Source organism: Bombyx mandarina, chromosome 18 (genome assembly GCF_030267445.1).
Source record: "Bombyx mandarina strain Sakado chromosome 18, ASM3026744v2".
In the NCBI taxonomy this organism is placed as follows: Eukaryota; Metazoa; Arthropoda; class Insecta; order Lepidoptera; family Bombycidae; genus Bombyx; species Bombyx mandarina.
This window is the reverse complement of record NC_143224.1, coordinates 8,334,170-8,352,657: the sequence shown is the minus strand read 5'-3', so window position 1 is coordinate 8,352,657 and position 18,488 is coordinate 8,334,170. Positions and strand designations below refer to the sequence as shown.

Genomic DNA, 18,488 nt, shown 5'->3' with positions numbered 1-18,488 from the left:
TTCAAATCAATCTGTATTGACATATCAATTTTTTTTTTTGTCCAAATGCACAGATTGCCACCTTTGATAATAGACGACTCATATGGCGCAGAACCGGACCGAGTGGAGAAGATTGACATACAGTCACGATCCTCAGCATTGAGGGAACGACCAGAAAGAAAAAACATACGTAGATTAAAATTTCTTTAACAAATAAGAATTCGTATCTCTAGTGCTATATTTATATATCGAGGTCCCAGTTCTATTCCTGCTTGTTTCTATGCATTCACAGCGAGCTTTACATTCTCGTAATTTATTTTTACGTGAAGCTTTGCTGTATTTTTATGATGATACCGAAATTTCTTACAAAGTCGTTGTTTTTCTTGTTATCGGAAAATTCTTACCCGGCTTCTATGCTATAAGATAAGCAGTCCACCGGGGAACTCCCTTCGCAAAAATTTCTAAAAGAATTTAGAGCCTCATGATTAGGTAATAATTCAACCAGCATCAAATCGCATCTTTTAGTTTTAAAATACTTTTAAAAGCTTCCTCTCCTGTTTTTGTTAGGTTTCATTTACTTCTAATCTTTGACTCTGTCAACAAACAAACTGTAATCTGAGTTACACTCAAACATCGCATTGCTCCTACTCAATATTATATCAATTATTATTATCTCCCATTTGCTAGATCATGGCTGGTCAATATTAAATACTCGTACAAAGAAACTTGTAATTGCGCGATGTCATTCACATTGTTGTCCATGGACTTAGATAACCATTTAATATCAGGCGAGCCTTGAACTCATGCTCATCTACATTGATAAGAATATTAAAACTCATCAAATTGGTTGAAGACGCCGTTGAGTAGTGTTGAGACTAAAATATTAATAGGAATGCTCATTACGTCATACTTAAGGCAGAGCGTGACCGATCAACCGGTCCAATGTTGTCAGTATTTCCGCTAACTGCCTATAAGTCGAGCGGCTCTCGCGTGGCCGACAATTCTAAATAATGAAACTGATTTATTTATTACTACTTCTCGTTACATGCTATACAGACGGGCTCAATATACTTGGAATATATCCGTATCAGGGGAAGAGCCATTTTTTCGTATTCAGAGTTTACTTACGCGAATTGGCTAAGCGGGGCCACAATGTTACTATTATTTCACATTTTCCCGAACAAGATCCACCGGCAAACTACCACGACATCAGTCTGGCGGGAACAATCAAAATAACGGAAGACAACCAATCCGTTCGGAATTCTTACTGGTCTGTGTTCAGTGCCGCTTTCTACCTCGCAATTTCTGGTAAAGAAAACTGTCAAGTAATGCTAGCTAATAAACAAGTGCAAGAACTGATCAAAAGTAAGCAAAAGTTTGATGTGGTTGTTGTCGAACAGTTCAACAGTGATTGTGCGTTAGGTGTAGCTTATAAACTAGGTGCTCCAGCGATCGGAATGTCCTCACACATACTAATGCCTTATCACTATAAGAGATTAGGCATCCCCTACAACCCATCATACGTGCCCTTCCATTTCCTGGAGGGGGGAACTAAGCCATCTCTCTTTCACCGAGTCGAGAGATTGTTTTTTGACTTCTTCTTTAGAACGTTTTATTACTTTGTAAGCCAGCGGAGTGATCAAAACACACTGGCTGAATATTTTGATGACATCCCTCCGCTCGAAGAACTGGCTAGAAACATGAAATTTCATCTATTGTATCACAACTTCATTTTAACCGGGTCAAGGCTGTTCCCATCCAATGTGATTGAAGTCGGCGGTTATCACGTTAGCAACGCCAATCCTTTAACTAGTGTGAGTATTAATAATATTACATGATTTGTTTTAATGTTCATCTAAAATCCTAAACCATATATCAAATCCAAAATAATATCTCAAAATTATCCGTAGAAACTTGTATTCAATTTGAAAAGTTTTTATTTTTATCCTCATAAATATATTACGAAATAAGAAAAGCTACATAGAACCGTAAAAGCTTTTTAATTATATTTATGACTCGCGAACTTAAATTTTAAATTGTCGCATTTGTTAAAAGTCGTTAGTATTTATTAAGACATTAGACACATTTTTTAAAAGATTCAGTATCAACATTTCTTACCTATCCAACAAAAAATGTTTTTATATACATTTTATACACATAGGTACGTTACTATCTGAATTCCAGGATTTGAAAAAATTCGTTGATGAAGCTGAACATGGAATTATATTCATAAGTTTTGGTTCTGTTATCAAGAGCTCAACTATGACAACGGATAAAGTAGAAGCTATTTTGGAAGTTATGAAAAGAATGCCGCAGAGATTCATATGGAAATGGGAAGACAAATCATTAATAGTTGATAAAAACAAGTTATATTTGTCTCATTGGCTGCCGCAAGTTGATATTTTGGGTGAGCTACAGTAGTTTATTATAACCTCACTTTGATCATCGGCCTACATACGACCACTCCACCCGTAATCACCGGATTCTCGCGACCTTCAATAGGTCGTCGATCCACTTTTTTTTTTTTTATTGCCCTTGTAGGCAGACGAGCATACGGCCCACCTGATGGTGAGTGGTTACCGTCGCCCATGGACTTTAGCAATGCCAGGGGCAGAGCCAAGCCGCTGCCTACCGCTTAATACTCTCCACAAGCCTCGTTTGAAGAAGGACATGTCATAGCGCTCGGGAAACACCGTGGAGGGGAGCTCATTCCATAGCCGGATGGTACGTGGCAAAAAAGACCTCTGGAAACGCACTGTGGATGACCGCAGTGGCTCCGGGTAGTATGGATGAACTCTACTCCGGTGGCAGGCGGTGCGATGGTAAAAACGAGATGCCGGTATCATCTCGAACAATTCCTCAGAGCACTCCCCATGGAACATACGGTACAAAATACAGAGGGAACCGAAGTCCCTCCGCAGACCCAGAGGTTCCAAACGATCCGTGAGACCGGGATTATCGACAATCCGAACGGCCCTCCTCTGTATGGAGTCAAATGGAAGAAGCTGGTATTTGGGAGCCCCGGCCCAGAGATGGGAGCAGTACTCCACGCGAGGCCGGACTTGTGCTTTATAAAGCAAAAGCCTTTGTCCAGGCGTGAAGTACCGCTTCGCTCTGTTGAGGACTCCTAGCATTTTGGAAGCCAACTTGGCTTTGCCTTCCAAATTACTCCGAAACTGGACATCGCTCGAAATGTCGACCCCAAGTATCCCAATACTCTCGGAAGGTTGCAGGGATACTCCTTGGAATTGGCCATGACAAAGGGGTCCTTCTTCGCAGTGAACGCGCAAACTTGTGTCTTTAACGGGTTGAATTGAACCAAGTTCAATTCACCCCATTTGGAGACTCGCCCCAGAGAGTTCTCCACTTCAGACACAAGTTTTGATCGTCTCTCTTGCACCACGCTCCGAGAGAGACTCTGATGGCCGATATATCGCGCATCCCCCGTGCTGTCATCCGCATAGCAATGCATGCCATCAATAGACAGCATGTCATTGATATACAGGATGAAAAGCGTGGGGAAGAGCACCGAACCTTGTGGAACACCAGCGTTAATGGTCATGGTATCAGAACAGTCACCGTCTACAACGACCGTGATGCTCCGCCCATCCAAAAAGCTAGCGATCCACTAGCAGAGACCCTCGGGGATTCCGTAAGATGGTAGCTTCGACAGAAGTGCCCTATGCCAGACCCTGTCGAAGGCCTTCGCGATATCAAGTCTCACAGCAATAGCCTCGCCCTTGCTCTCCAAGGCTTCAGCCCACCTGTGAGTAAGGTATACAAGAAGATCGCCAGCTGAGCGACCGTGACGGAAACCGTACTGTCGGTCACTGATCAGCTGGCGATCCTCCAGATACTTCAGGAGTTGTATATTAATTATTCGCTCCATCACCTTGGAAAGCAAGGAAGTTATCGCGATAGGCCTATAGCTCGATGGGTCCGACCGGTCACCCTTCTTGGGGATAGGGTGGACGTGGGCAGTCTTCCATGAAGACGGAACCCTGTTAGTGCAATAAGAGAGGCGATACAAACGCGTTAGCGCAGGCGTCAGCTCAGGGGCGCACGTTTTCAGAACCACTGCAGAGATGCCGTCTGGCCCGCTCGACTTATGGACGTCCAGGAGTCGGAGTTCCCGCCTGACTGCACACTGTGTAAAGCAGATCTCCGGCAGGGAACTATCACACCGGAGGATGTTCGGTGGTGTGGCACCCCCGTCGTCCACAGTCGAGTTCGAGGCGAAGAGTTTGACCAGAAGGTCAGCCTTCTCTTTCGCACTATGGGCCAGACTGTCATCCGACTTGCGTAGTGGTGGGAGACTAGACCTGCAAAAGTTACCTTCTGCAGCTTTGGCGAGCGACCAAAAAGCACAGCTCCCAGAGGGATAGCTCTTCAGTCGCTCGCCAATTCTAGCAACGTGCTCCGATTTCGCCCTGGCAATAACCTTCTTGTAGGACCTGGAAGCGGCGTTATATTTCCGCCTTTCCTCTGAGATGTTAGGATCCCGACGTCTCCTAGCATCATCCCATGCAACGTATGCGGACCGCTTGAGGTGTGCAGCATCCCTGCTAGCATTGTTATACCAGGGTCTACTGCGACCCCCAACGGGCACTTCAGAGGCACTTAAGACGGTCCGCACAGACGTCAGGATCAGCAGAGGAAAAGCAGAACCGCCCCCATGGGTAGGATGCGTAAAACTCACGCAATCCATCCCAATCTGCTGACAAATACTGCCAAACTCTTCGATACCTGGTCGTCGTTCGACGACTAGGACGAGAGAGTGGTGTGGCAGCACGGATAAGGCAGTGATCAGACGATCCAAGTGGAGCGTCGACCACCACACTGTATCCGGCTGGATCGGTGGTCAGCAGAAGGTCCAACAGAGAAGGCTCGTGCCCCTCAATATCTGGGACACGGGTGGGCTGTGTCACCAGCTGGGAGAGGCCGTAGGCCAAGGCGAAATCGTAGGCAGCCCGACCCGGGAGGTCAGTGGTTCTGGACCCCAACCACTCTTGGTGGTGAGCGTTAAAGTCTCCAAGAACCACCACCTCCGCAGATGGGTACTGCTCAAGCACGCGGTTAGTCCCCTCTTGCACATGCTCTATCAGAGCTGAACCTGCATCACTGCTGTGGGACCTGTACAGGCACGCGTAGACTCGGGTACAGCCCCCGTGATCTACGCGCAGCCACAAGAGGGACAGGTCCCGTTGTTCGAGGCTTCGTAGACGGCGACAACAGACATCAGCCCGGACGAATACACACACCCCGGCTTTACGCAGGAAGTTGTGCTCCAATACGTAGCCGGGGTATTCAAGGTACGAAATATCATCCGGAGCAGATATCTGCGTCTCCGTCAGAAAAAGGAGGGCAGGCTGCGCCGTCTCAAGATGGTGGTGTACGGCGGTTGCTATGTAGACCCCTTACATTGCTGAAATCCACATTAAATGTGGAATGGGGAATCGCCGACAAAACCCTTTTCCTTTTTCGAACTTTCATTTTTTTATTTTTTTTTTATTTGGAGAGTGGGATTGGGCGGGGTAGGATGTTCGAGGCGAAATCATGACAATACCTGAATAAAGCGCGGAGCACAGTACGTGCTCGACCACGGGTTGCGTGAGCGACTGACGCAGGGCATGGAAGGGCCCCCAGTCCACCCTGCGTGCGATCGCCGGGATCCACTCCGGTCTCCGACTCCGGCACGACGACCGCACGACAGGATTTTACACCGGTAGGCGGGAAGCAATCAACCCCCTAAACTATCCACACAGCGCCTTTAATAGCACTTTTGTTCCCTGCCTAATCGTTGAAAGCCTATGGGGCTATTCCAACTCAAGGTAGCTGAACGGTAGCTGAGCTCACAGGTTCCGCCTTGACCCAAATTATTAGTTACGCGTTAAAAGGCGTGCAGAACGCACTTTTGTTCCCTGCCTAATCGTTGAAAGCCTATGGGGCTATTCCAACTCACGGTAGCTGAACGGTAGCTAAGCTCACAGATTCCGCCTGAGAGAATTACCAACACTGACCTTAGCTAGAGCAGTGCATCGCTGAATCTACCGGAACGGAAACGCGACTCACTGAGAAGATCCGAAGGGAAACTGAATGAATAAAACACACCCATATAACCGCCCTACTAACAATTTAAGCAGCCTCAGTTTATTTGTATAGCAATATATCCTGTTACCGGTGGTAACCTAATTTTGACCACAGTTTTCATATATCTCTTTATAATTAACGACAACTTAACCGCTTTATTATTTCAGGACACCCGAAAACTTTGGCGTTTCTCTCACATGCGGGAATGGGTGGAATTACCGAGGCCATTCATTTTGGAGTACCAGTAGTGGCCATGCCTTTCTTGGGCGATCAGCCTGCTAATGCTGCGGACGTCGAAGAGAGCGGTCTAGGAATTCAATTGCAATTCAGAGATTTAACAACTGAGAGCTTATTGAATGCGTTCCAAACTGTTTTGAACACCACGTAAGGCAATATTTGTTAAGTTTTATTAGAAGTCGAATATTAATATTTCTCTTGGTTATTTTGCTTTTTGTCTTGGTATTTAATATTTATTATTCATACGTAGTATATATTTAGACTTATAGATGTGTTTAAGTATGTATATCAGTCTCTGATTCCCATAACACACAGAATCTTAGTTTGGGATCAGATGATCGTCTGCGACTTGTTTCCGGTTATTATTTATTTATATATCTTAGATAATCAAACATTTTATTACTTAGATGGGTGAATGAGCTCACGACCTACGTTTTATTAACTGTTTACCAGAGTACATATGTCACAACTGAATGCCGTTATTCACTTTATCGCTTGGTGTTGAAATCTCAATTATTATGACCATGGTATGTCATTATAATGGGATGGGATGATTAGGATGGTATTATGACTGTACGATTCTTTAAGCCGAATCACACGACTACATTGCAGCAGTAATAGGCAGGACAACACCTACCCGTACGGGCTTATAAATTTCAATTATTAAATAAGCCCCGAAATATTAGTAATTTCGTATTTCGTTTCTACTTGACCCAAGATTTGAAATACTTAAACTAAATCCGTCCAAGGCTACCACTTCCTATAAACTTTAATTTGATTTGATTTTATTTATTACATAGTTGGGTGGACCAGCTCACGGCTTATCTGGTGTTAAGTGGTTACCGGAGATACGAGTCCTAAATCTTAATTTTTACAGTACAGCAGCTGCCGCACCCTTTAAACCGATTTTCGGGTAGGTACCACCGCCCTGCCTATTTCTGCCGTGAAGAAGTAATGCGTTTCGGTTTGAAGGGTGGGGCAGCCGTTGTAACTATACTGAGATCTTAGAACTTATATCTCAAGGTGGGTGGCGCATTTACGTTGTAGATGTCCATGGGCTCCAGTAACCACTTAACACCAGGTGGGCTGTGAGCCTGTCCACCAATCTAAGCCATAAAAAAAAAAAAACGCTTTACTACTTCACAGTAGAAACAGACAGGGTTGTGGTGGTTCCCACTCGTTTGTTGAGCTCACAAGACGTCCTACCATCAGTAATTACGCAAATCATAATTTTGCGGGTTTGATTTTTATTACACGATGTTATTCCTCCATCGTAGAAGTCATTCGTTAACGTTAACATATGTTAAGTATGTATTTCATAAGGACAATCATTGCCTACCTGCGGAATTCGAACACCAGCTTAGTCGCATAGCTCCATAGAAATGCAACGGGCATCTTACTCTTTACGACCACGACTACTACAATTTAATCTTTTTCGTTTCAGATTCCGTGAGAAGGTAAAAAAAGTCTCGAAAGCATGGCACGACCGACCAATGCCCCCTTTAGAAACAGCAATCTACTGGACCGAGTTTGTTACTAGGAACCCAGATTTAAATTTTAGAACGGCTGCAGCCGACACTCCTCTATACCAATATATTCTGCTTGATGTAATAGCAGTGCTATTAACACCACTTATTATTATATTCGTCGCATTGAAACGTACAAGAAAATCTTCCGCGCCAATTGTAAAGAAAACGAACGGTAAAAAGAAATCAAAGAAAACTTGAATGTCTTTCGAAATACATATTTTATTTCAAATAAAAATACAGGATGTTAAAAGAAAGCGAGCATACAGTGTACCGAAAATATTAAATTTATAGTATAACACAAAGAACTGTAATCAAAATGCTTGCAACGCTGTATCAAATTAATATAATGAACAAAAGAGTAAATCTTCACTTTTAATCCAATCTACGATTCATGAAATATAATAAAATAAGTACGTTAAAAGAATAATGAACATTATTAAAAGAATTTAGTAGAGGTGACCTTCTACGAGTGCCTTGCAATGTCTAACCATCAGAATCATTGATCACTCAAAGATTGTTGATCAATCCTGAATAAGAATGTCGTTGTAACGAATCAGGTACCCGAACTAAGGCCTGTGCCTAGTTGAAAACAACACACACACATAGGCTTTAATGATGAGGATAAATCGTAAATATTTTTCATTATACTCATATTGAAACAAACATTGTGTATTTATTACTAAAATGCCAAATTATTTAATAACAATTGTACTATAAAACAGTTTAGAAAATTCCATTCAATATTGTAATTAAAATTGAGTTAATTTGTACAATTTTCATAAAAGCGCTTACTGGGTTTTAGTTTTATTTGGATTTAAATGTCGTCTTCTAAAAAATCGTATCAAACTGATAATAATAGAAAAAAACAAACAAAACGATATTAAAATGCCAATAGCCATTCCACAAACATCCAACATAAGTAATTCGTAAAATCCCAAATCAACAGTAGGAGGGCGCAGTTCAACATTACCTTTATGTCGAATCACGTATTCAATCCAAAATATAGCTAAATTCAGAGGTGACACAGGCCTATCTCTCCACAAAGCAGACAAATTTTGAGCCCTTATCTGATAACTGCAATAAGGAAACAACATTATAAATAAAACAAGTTGCTACCTGATGAAAATTTGTTGTCTGTCATTTGATTTCTCATTTTCACTTACTAAAATATTACGTTCATAACATAATGTACTAACATTCATAAGTCATAAACTTACGAATCTTGCATCACAGTTTTTAGGGCTTGATTGATTTTTCTTTCATTCATTGTGGAAACATCAATGGTAACTCCCAAGCCAATTTCAGTAGCTGACGCTGCGTTCGCGAATTGGTCTCCAAACAACGGAACGCTTATGACTGGCACCCCACAATGCATAGCTTCAATTGAACTTAACATTCCAGAATGTGTCATAAATGCTTTCACTTTTGGGTGACCTGTTAAAGTTTTAATTTATGATATTTCTAATAATAGTTAAGTATTGCTTATATCGATATTGGTTAATTATAAACACACACACATAGAGACCATTCACATCAACAGAACTTAATCCAACTCAACCCATCGAAGACACAGGCTTACACGTTAACTGCAAAGAGGTTCCCGTTCGTCATAGCGCAATGATTTCAAGGAATAACTCTGAAACTTTCCGATAGTAAGTATCAGGATTCTTGGAGGCGTTCAGTATCCGAGTGACTTAGAAAGTTAATTTCGCTTCCAATATGTTGGGATTCCTCCACAGAGAAGCAGTACTTCAGGTCTCCCCTTCTAGGCCGAGGACCCTAAATACTCGTTACTTCCATTTCAATTAATCCAGAAAAAACCCATTCGGATTGTCAAAACACCCTGGTTGCACGTGTCCTCTAGGTCTACTGAGAGATTTAGTGCTCACTACGTTTTGTATAGGATGTTTCATACGTTTTTTTATCGTATGCTCTGAGTAATTATTTCATCATGTCCTTTTAACAATTCCACTACCCACCACCGGAGCCCAGATCATCTTAACCTACCACATGAACCGTTGCGTTCCTCGAGAGTGTGTTTGAAGTTTGTCACCATTTTTGCATCATCATCCCGAACGACTGGTCCTTCTTCAAACGAACTTTATAAGGAATCCTCAGTGGTGAGCAGCTGGGGTGTTTTTTTTTTGGCTGGAGGATTTTTTTCCTATCTATTCTAGTGACCGCCAGGAATTATACTAGGTTCAACGAGCTCACGGGGCTCTAACCTGGCGAATTTGGTAACACTAGCCCTAGCGAAATCAGTGCTTCACAGAATCTACCACCGGATCAGAAACGCGACCCAGTAAGAAGATGCGAGAAATTCAGTGAGTTGTATCTGAGGGTTACGGTCGTCCAATGAAAACGCTGGACATAGAAGCGGCTTGCCCGGACGCGGAGGTCGTGTTATGTAGGTAAAGCATCGACCCCCTCTGTCTCTAGCATCCGGCCGGAACCAAGGCAGCGACCTGGTCACCACGCACAGCGCCGCCCCAAATGAAACCGTCCAATATCAGCGTTTACCTGTCTGTCTATTATAGCAATAAAAATATATCTGATTAAATTCTATTTCGTTTCCGTTGGATTGGATTCTATCCTAAAGTGTGATTAAAGGGTAAACTCACACAAAACAGCAGTCTGCGGAAACCATTTTCTTATTAAAACATTCTTCGGCAAATTCAAATTACCAACATTGTCAATTTTCCACAGAACCTTTACGGAACTGTTCGTGATAAAATTTATTATTTCCTTAATTATTCTATCAGGAAAATTAGATGCAACAGTTCCAAAGCTAATGTAAATCACGTCGCTTTCTGCCTTGTCAATGAAACTTTTAATTTCCTGCAAAGATGTATTATTATTGCTTAAATATATGAACAAGCTCACAATCCACCTGGTGTGACCTGGTAACAGAAGCGCATAGAGATTAGAACGTAAACGCCGTATAATAACTCCTTTTTTCCCCCTACCTATCCTAGTAACCTCGAGGGGTCAAATTAGATTCACCGAACGAGTAGGTGAGCTCACGAGGCTCTAGCCTGTGAACGTTGCTAACACTAGCCCTAGCAAGAGCAGTGCTTCGCAGAATCTACCACCGGGTCGAAACGCAGCCCACTGAGAAGATCCGGGCGACAAACTCAGTGAGCTATGTCTGTGGGTTAATTTACTCGCCGAATCCTTAATCACAAGCGACAGGTTTGACAACTCATCATGAGACATGAGTCGAAGTCACAATTTTATTGTATTACATGAAGTAGTACCTTCTGGTTTTAAAGTAACTTAAAATTAATAAAATTATTATTATTACTTTCTTTTAAATAAAATTGTTGTTTTAAAATTTATTTTGTTAGTTTCTAATTATTTTTAAAGAGTTAGACTTATTATTTATTCGTAGGTAATTACTCGTAATATCCACATACTTGTAGCAACATTCTTGTTCGTAAATCTAAGTGAATAAATTTAATTTTCTACATGAACGAACCTCGTCATTTATAGTCGTATTTTCTTTGATATGTAAACCACCAACTTCAATAACATTCGCTCCATATAACCGAGATCCAGTCAAAGGAAAATACTGATTCAATAAAATCAATGAAATATTCTTTCCGATCTCATCCAATTCCGGTACGTTTTCAAAAACACTATTGATTATCGTTTGGTCGCTTTTTTGAATTACATACTTAAAATAAATGTTGAAAGCGATATTAATTAGTGCACTTTGTATCTTATCCCAAAAGCCAGGTTTGGTTCCGCTACCAATGAAATGATTCGGGACGTATGCCGGGTGATTGAGCGCACCCAATCTGGAATAAGTCCACGGCATCAAAATATGAGCAGTTATACCGACAATGGGTGCATTCAACTTATAGGCAACAGCAAGACCGCAGTCGGTCACAAATTGCTCAACTATCACTAAATCAAATTTAGTCTTCGACGATATTATTTCTTGTATTTCTTTGTTGGACATCAATTTATCACAATTTGAATTAGCTAAATTCTTGAAAGCTCTCGCTGTGTCCAAAGCTTTATGAAAATTAACCAATATACCAGGAAGGTTTTTTAGAGTATCGTCTATATCAACAACATCGCTTCCGCTCACTTTGTACTCGAGTGGTATTTGTCTTAATTTAGATATGTTTTTCATTGGAAAATAATTCACAACTGTAACCGAATGGTCTCTTAAAGCCAACTCTTCAACCAAAGTCGAAAATAAATAGTGGTGACTCCTTCCATTGTACGGAAACACAGCCAATATTTTATAACTAACACATTGATTTACGAATAAAAATAGTCCCAGTAGACTGAAAATCATTTCGTATATTTTCTATACCTAAATAATATACCATGTAAATAATATTACTATAAACACACACAAAACAAAAATATTGAAATCTTTACCACGACTGCGTGGCTGCACCGTGAGATTATTACTGTGATACTGTAAGCCCGGAATTTAGCATTGACCGAGATCCTCACTGATTGCTTGTTATTAATACAAAGCAAATAGTAAAGCGGATGCTGTCGTCTTTTGACGATAACTACATATGTAGTATGCAAAAGAAGAGGACAATTTGAAAGCTTTGAGTACCCAATTATTGTTATTATTTTGCATTCATGGTTGAACGTGCACATGGCCACGTGATGTTAAGTAGACACACGAGCCTATAGGCATCACAACCAAACTTACGACATGAGGGGAAAATTTCAGTTTCAAATTGTATAGCGGATAGCCGTCCGTTCGAACCCCAAAATTAAATAGACAGTATGGTGTTATGTACCCGTGCAGGCTCAAATTACGCCCTAATTACCAGTAATTAAGCAAATTACAAATAGTCTTTGATTGTAGAGTTTGAACCCATAGTCTCATCGCTCGATCCGAGTACGCCGGTCGTCTTAATTTTTGGATCATGACGACTACCAAATATACTTACTTATTTTTGAGAAGAAAACCATTTTGTAACCCATTCTTTATCGAAGTATATTTTTTTAACCAAAACCTTTCAAAATGGTTCCAATATGTTGAACTGGGTCTGTTGTTGTTGTTGACCACCATGTAGGTTATGTTGATTTAAGAAGAATACAATATAAATATCAAACATGTTTCTCCGTCAAACATTCGAATGCCAAATAAAAATTGGACAACAAGCAACATGGATCAAAATTTAATTTTTAAACAGTAAATTGCTTTAAAACTAATAAAAATGTCCTGACAGATCCGCTTTATTTGCAACACATTTTCCACAATCCCATAAGTGAGTTCAACATCAACTCAATTAATTTCTGATATAAATTTTTATGTACTTCGTTAATAAAAAATATGTAAAACTTAGAAGGAAACAAACAGAGTTTAAATAACATTATTATAATTTCAATTCAAATATAGTTATGTTATGTTTTAGCAAATCATTCATCCTAACAAAATGGCATGCTGCTGTAAACCCGGAAAATGTGAGTTATTTGTTTCATGTTTTTGTCAAGTATATATAATATATAATAGTAATTCTTATATGTTCTAAGCATTTTCTTTGCATACTATAGCAGTCACTTTGTTGAATTTTAACTTCTATAGGAAAACCTATCCCTTCTCCCTTACAATGCCAATGCCCGATCTACATATATGTAAGTCGAGGCAGAAGAGCGCGTTTTTTTCTCTACCTAATCGTTGGTAGCTTAAGGGGCTATTCCAACTTCACGCGGACTGGTAGGTGAGCTCAGAGGCTCAACCTGAGAAAATTGCTAACACTAGCCCCTAGCAAGAGCACTGCTGCGCTAAATCTACTACCGGGTCGGAATCGCAAATCACTGAGAAGACCCGGCGAGAAACTTAGTGGGTTGTCTATGGGCTAGTTCGGACGTCAAACTCGTCGGAGTCCGGAGGACCGGTGCTTGAAGAGCCTAAATGCACCGAGAGTAGATCCGGCGAAACCGACAAAATATATTTTGGGCGCCGACGGCTTTGCTTTGCTCCGTGGCCTGGATCGGATATAGGTAGGTATAGTTAGCGGTGGCCACGATAAGAGGGTTAAGAGCGCATGCTACCCCTAGAATTGAATAAGTGTGGTTCTAAGATTCGGCACTGTATGCGGAATGGTTTAGACGAAAATTGCGATATAATATTATATGCGAATATGCTAAAACCAAAAATTTGTATGCAACTTCAGCTTCTATATAACGTAATAACCAATACCGACCGTAGGCTTCGGATTTACGAAGCCATCCCACGAGATAATTCTGTAAATCTAATAAAAACAGAAGATTCGAAGGTCGGCATCTTCGGGCTGTAACTACTGCTTCAAACCATATTGCTTATATCCGACCTACACCCTAATTCCTATCTTAAGATCTGCTGGTGAGATATTTTGTCATCCTGTATAGGTTAGGCGGGACAGACGAAGGTACCACAAATCCTGCCTATTTCTGAATTGAAACAATCATGTAGGTAATTCGGTTTGAGAGTGAGGAGACTTAGACATCAGATCTCAATATAGTTCAGCAACAGCCACTGGCAGTGTGTGGTGTGATAGTTTAATTAGAATAGATCATTAGAATATTAAATTTTGTCAACGCAAAATTGCAATGCACTCAAATTATACATGTAAAAATGTTTGATTTTATTATGATTGACTTCCACGGTGAAGGAATAACATCGTGTAATAAAAATGAAACCCGCAAAATTATAATTTGCGTAATTACTGGTGGTAGGACCTCTTGGGAGTCCACACGGGTAGGTACCACCACCCCGCCTATTTCCGCCGTGAAGCAGTAATGCGTTTCGGTTCGAAGGGTGGGGTAGCCGTTGTAACTATACTGAGACCTTAGAACTTATATCGCGAGGTGGGTGGCGCATTTACGTTGTAGATGTTATGGGTTCCAGTAACCACTTAACATCAGGTGGGCTGTGAGCTCGTCCACCCATCTAAGCAATAAAAAATAAAAAATATATATATAACAATACTGACATTACATGCACACTTTAATGTGTATTTTTTTCTTTAAATGTTGTATATTATTACAGCGAATAAATCATCAACAAGCTGTTTAGGACGGTGTGATCTGCCAAAGCACAGATGTTTAGAGAGACGCGAAGTAAAACCTGGACCTGTGCCCAAACACATGGGTTGGTTGTATACGGCCAAAAATTCACCTGAACATCAGGTTACCATTGTTTTTACAATAACTTATTTTTAGTTAACATTCTAAATAGAAATTAGAACTTTTTTAGCTTCATTCAAATCGGGAAAGGAAATAGAGCGCACATAATACATAAACATGCAGAGTACATAAACAACACAATGCGAAAGCCGCCACGCCATGTCTACCATGGACGGGTCGAAGTCTGAATTTCGTTGAAATTACGGCTATTCTGCGAAGCCCAAAGCATAATAGTCTGATGACACCAATAACCAGGCCAATGGTTCAAAGCCGTATAACTACCACTAAATCGGGGATGTTTGCGGATGCGCGAATTAATAGCTTCGCAACAATGAATTGTAAACGAATTGCTTCCCTAATTCGGCGCATGCGGGTCAGTCGCAGCAGCTACCTGCGGCTGTTCGCCTCGCGGATGGATCTGGACTACCCAATAATGCAACACTGGACAAGTGAGCATGTTGAGCACTCTGGATCCAAACCAGCCTTTAGAGTTTAGATTAAGGTAGTTTTGTCGTTAATTTGGTTTTTTTGTTTTATTATTATTGCTTTTGTTTTATTGCGTATACTGGTATACTACACTCGCGAGCAAAAGTTTGGAATCACTTACTTGAAATTGGTTCCGCGCGATCTTGTGCACTAAATATTTTTTTGATAATCATAAAAATGAGATCATTTTAAAGGTTGAGCCCTTAACTTTAAACTGATACCAAATTCATTAAAATCAAGCCAGTATTTAAGAAGTTATCTTGGATAAAGTGAAGGAATAACGAAAAAGACGTGTTTCAATTGCTTGATACGTCGCGAGTTGCGGCCTATTGACCCCTATAAAAGCACCTGTTATCGGATTTTCTTTATCAGTCGACTTTCACACGTTGACTGGTACATATCTCGGCTACTTTTGACCCTTTACCTTGTACGACAATTGGGACAACACCTACAGAAGTAGCACAAATCGTAGCCCTATTGCAAGAAGAGCTCAGCCAGCGGGTTGTCGCTCGTCGGCTCCAAATAAGCCATTCTTGTGTTTCAAAAGTTTGCAAGCGCTTTCAAGAGACTGGTAGCTTTATCCCGAGACCAAGATCTGGACGGCGCCGGGGCACATCGGAGAGTTATGACCGTTTTATCGTGTTAACCTCTCTCAGAAATCGGCATTAACCTGGTGTCGACGTCCAACAGGAGCTCCGAGATGTTCGTAGGGTAGCAGCTAGCAAGTAGACAGTTCGTCGACGACTCAAGCAAGCGAATCTGACTCCAAAAAGGCCTGTCACAGGCCCGAAACTCACGGTAGCTCATCGACAAGCACGCCTTCAATTTGCTCGTACCAATCTTAATTGAGAGGTTGAGCAATGGAGGCAAATCCTGTTCTCAGACGAGAGCAGGATGTGTTTGCATGGTAGCGACCGAAGAGGTTGGGTCTACAGGCGGCCTGGGGAGCGATTTGCGCAGTGCTGTTTCGCTGAAACAGTGGCTTATGGGGTCGGCTCTTGTATGATGTGGGCCGGCATTTCCTTCGACGGTAAAACCGAGCTTGTTTTCGTGCCTGGCGGGGGACGAGGAGGCGGTCTAACTTCGGACCGGTACACTTCCAATATTCTGCTGGAACATGTCGTTCCCTATGCGGGATATGCCGATGATAGCTTCCTCCTTAAGAACGATAACGCTCGTTGTCACACTGCCCGTGGAACAACTGAATACTTCGAAGAAGTCTATATCGCCACATTGGACTGGCCTGCGCTCAGCCCTGACTTGAATCCTATTGAGCACGTGTGGGATGAACTGAAGAATAGGGTTCGTTCCAGAACTTCTGCTCCTTCATGCCTGAATGAGCTGAAATCGGCGTTGATTGAGAAGTGGGAAGGTATCCCACAAGAATCATGTCAAAAGCTGATCAGGTCTATGAAGAATCATCTTCGAGGAGTTATTAGGGCAAGGGAAGGGAACACAAAGTACTGACATTTAATTTTAAGGCTAAATAAAATTTTTATTTATAAATTTTTGTTGTTTTATGCATTCATTATTTTTCCATATTTCCTTTGTTTCCTACCTCCGTCACTTAATCCGGAATAGCTCCTTAACTACTGGCTCGATTTGAATGAATTTAAAGGTATCAATTTAAAGTTGACAGTTGAACCTTTAAAATGATGTGATTTTTATAATAATTACAAATTTATTTAGTAAGCAAGATCGCGCGGAACCAATTTCAAGTAAGTGATTCCAAACTTTTGCTCGCGTGTATATATGAAATATTAATGAATGTAATATAGATGGAAAATGTAAATGAAATAAATAAATAAAATAAATAAATTACTGTACGAGTATTTATTTTACTAATAGCCTTTACTTTTGCAGTTACGATGCGGTTGGCGCCCGGGACATGTATCTTGTTCTGTACTCCGGAAGATTGAACAACATAATTCTATGAGAATGGGCAGTTGCACTCCTTGTCCTTCTAGCTGTTCACGCCCCTTGTGTTCAAAGCCATGCTGCATGCCTCCGAAATGCCTAGCTCTATGTCCATCCTCACCATCATGCTGCAAACAGCCTGCGGCTACACAGCCTATCCTTAGAATAATAAGGCACGAAGGACAATATACAATATGTACAAAACCGTCCAATGTCAACAACGCTCCGTCTGGTCCATACCCACTAAAGTACGTCCTGAACACAGATCCCGATGAAGGACCAACAGCGAACGCAAAGTATAGCGTAGAGGCTAAATTTAATGATTACCATTTTGATTACACTAGCTCCCAGTCTTCCTTCGTTTTAGACTTTTCGCCCCCTGAACAAAGATGCTTTAAGCCATGTCCGAAATAAAGATTGAAACAAGTTGTATGTGTTTTAATACATTGATTAGTACAAACTATTTTTCTCTTATTTTTACCACCTAACAATTTTCCTTTTTGTTTACTTATAATACTAAAATATATACAAAAAGGTACCTTTCAACTTATTATAGTAAGGAGTACAAGCACACTGCTTGCGTGCGATTTTTAATGTTCTCGATAGGTAACTCAAAAGTTAGCTCAAATTTGTATGGAGTTGGAAACGATTGCCTACGTTTGCCGCTAGCGGCGCGGCCAACTGCCTACAAATTTGAGTTAACTTTTTCGCTATTGATAACGCTAAGCACACTGACCTCACAAAGTGATCATCACTGTCTATAAATGAATTAACTCAAAAGATTTAATGGTGAAAATAAAATGGAAAAATAAAAATAAAATGTATTGTATGCAAAACAGCTCCTGATAAAGCTGGTGATTTCTAATCTAACAATGAGTAGTATGATGATAAAATAGACAGGTAATTATATCAGATCCATGAAGCAATCCCACGGTGTGGGCAGTGGCAGCTTTGGAACCAAAAAATAAATATATCATGCTTCCATATTGAATTCCGAAATTAATAATTATGATTAGCCTATGGAAGTTACAATTTAACAAATTAAAGAATTTCCATATCAATTACTATCACAAATTAGAAGAAATTCATCAAAAACATGAA

General features: G+C 40.9%; 3 protein-coding genes across 4 annotated transcripts; 2 read left to right on the top strand and 1 right to left on the bottom strand.

Annotated features, from left to right (window-relative positions):
* Positions 1–908: 908 nt before the first annotated feature.
* Positions 909–8,199, top strand: UGT42B1 (UDP-glucuronosyltransferase 2B14-like). Its single transcript, XM_089734601.1, has 4 exons — positions 909–1,793; positions 2,164–2,386; positions 6,237–6,453; positions 7,751–8,199. The coding sequence occupies exons 1-4, from the start codon at positions 990–992 to the stop codon at positions 8,031–8,033; spliced, it is 1,527 nt and encodes a 508-aa protein (XP_089590727.1). The 5' UTR covers positions 909–989; the 3' UTR covers positions 8,034–8,199.
* Positions 8,038–12,403, bottom strand: UGT43B1 (UDP-glycosyltransferase UGT43B1). Its single transcript, XM_089734600.1, has 4 exons — positions 11,314–12,403; positions 10,457–10,673; positions 9,053–9,269; positions 8,038–8,909 (listed from the first exon to the last, which is right to left on the bottom strand). The coding sequence occupies exons 1-4, from the start codon at positions 12,142–12,144 to the stop codon at positions 8,624–8,626; spliced, it is 1,551 nt and encodes a 516-aa protein (XP_089590726.1). The 5' UTR covers positions 12,145–12,403; the 3' UTR covers positions 8,038–8,623.
* Positions 12,404–12,853: 450 nt separating this feature from the next.
* LOC114246519 (uncharacterized) lies at positions 12,854–17,801 on the top strand. Of its 2 annotated transcripts, none has more exons than XM_028179073.2 (3): positions 12,854–13,280; positions 14,848–14,987; positions 17,334–17,801. In XM_028179073.2, the coding sequence occupies exons 1-3, from the start codon at positions 13,253–13,255 to the stop codon at positions 17,799–17,801; spliced, it is 636 nt and encodes a 211-aa protein (XP_028034874.2). In that variant the 5' UTR covers positions 12,854–13,252. The 2 variants fall into 2 exon arrangements, 1 of the variants encoding a protein (XP_028034874.2); XR_016324556.1 differs by lacking the exon at positions 12,854–13,280 and adding an exon at positions 13,341–13,820 and having other exon boundaries at positions 14,848–15,486; positions 17,334–17,461.
* The last annotated feature ends 687 nt before the right edge of the window (positions 17,802–18,488 follow it).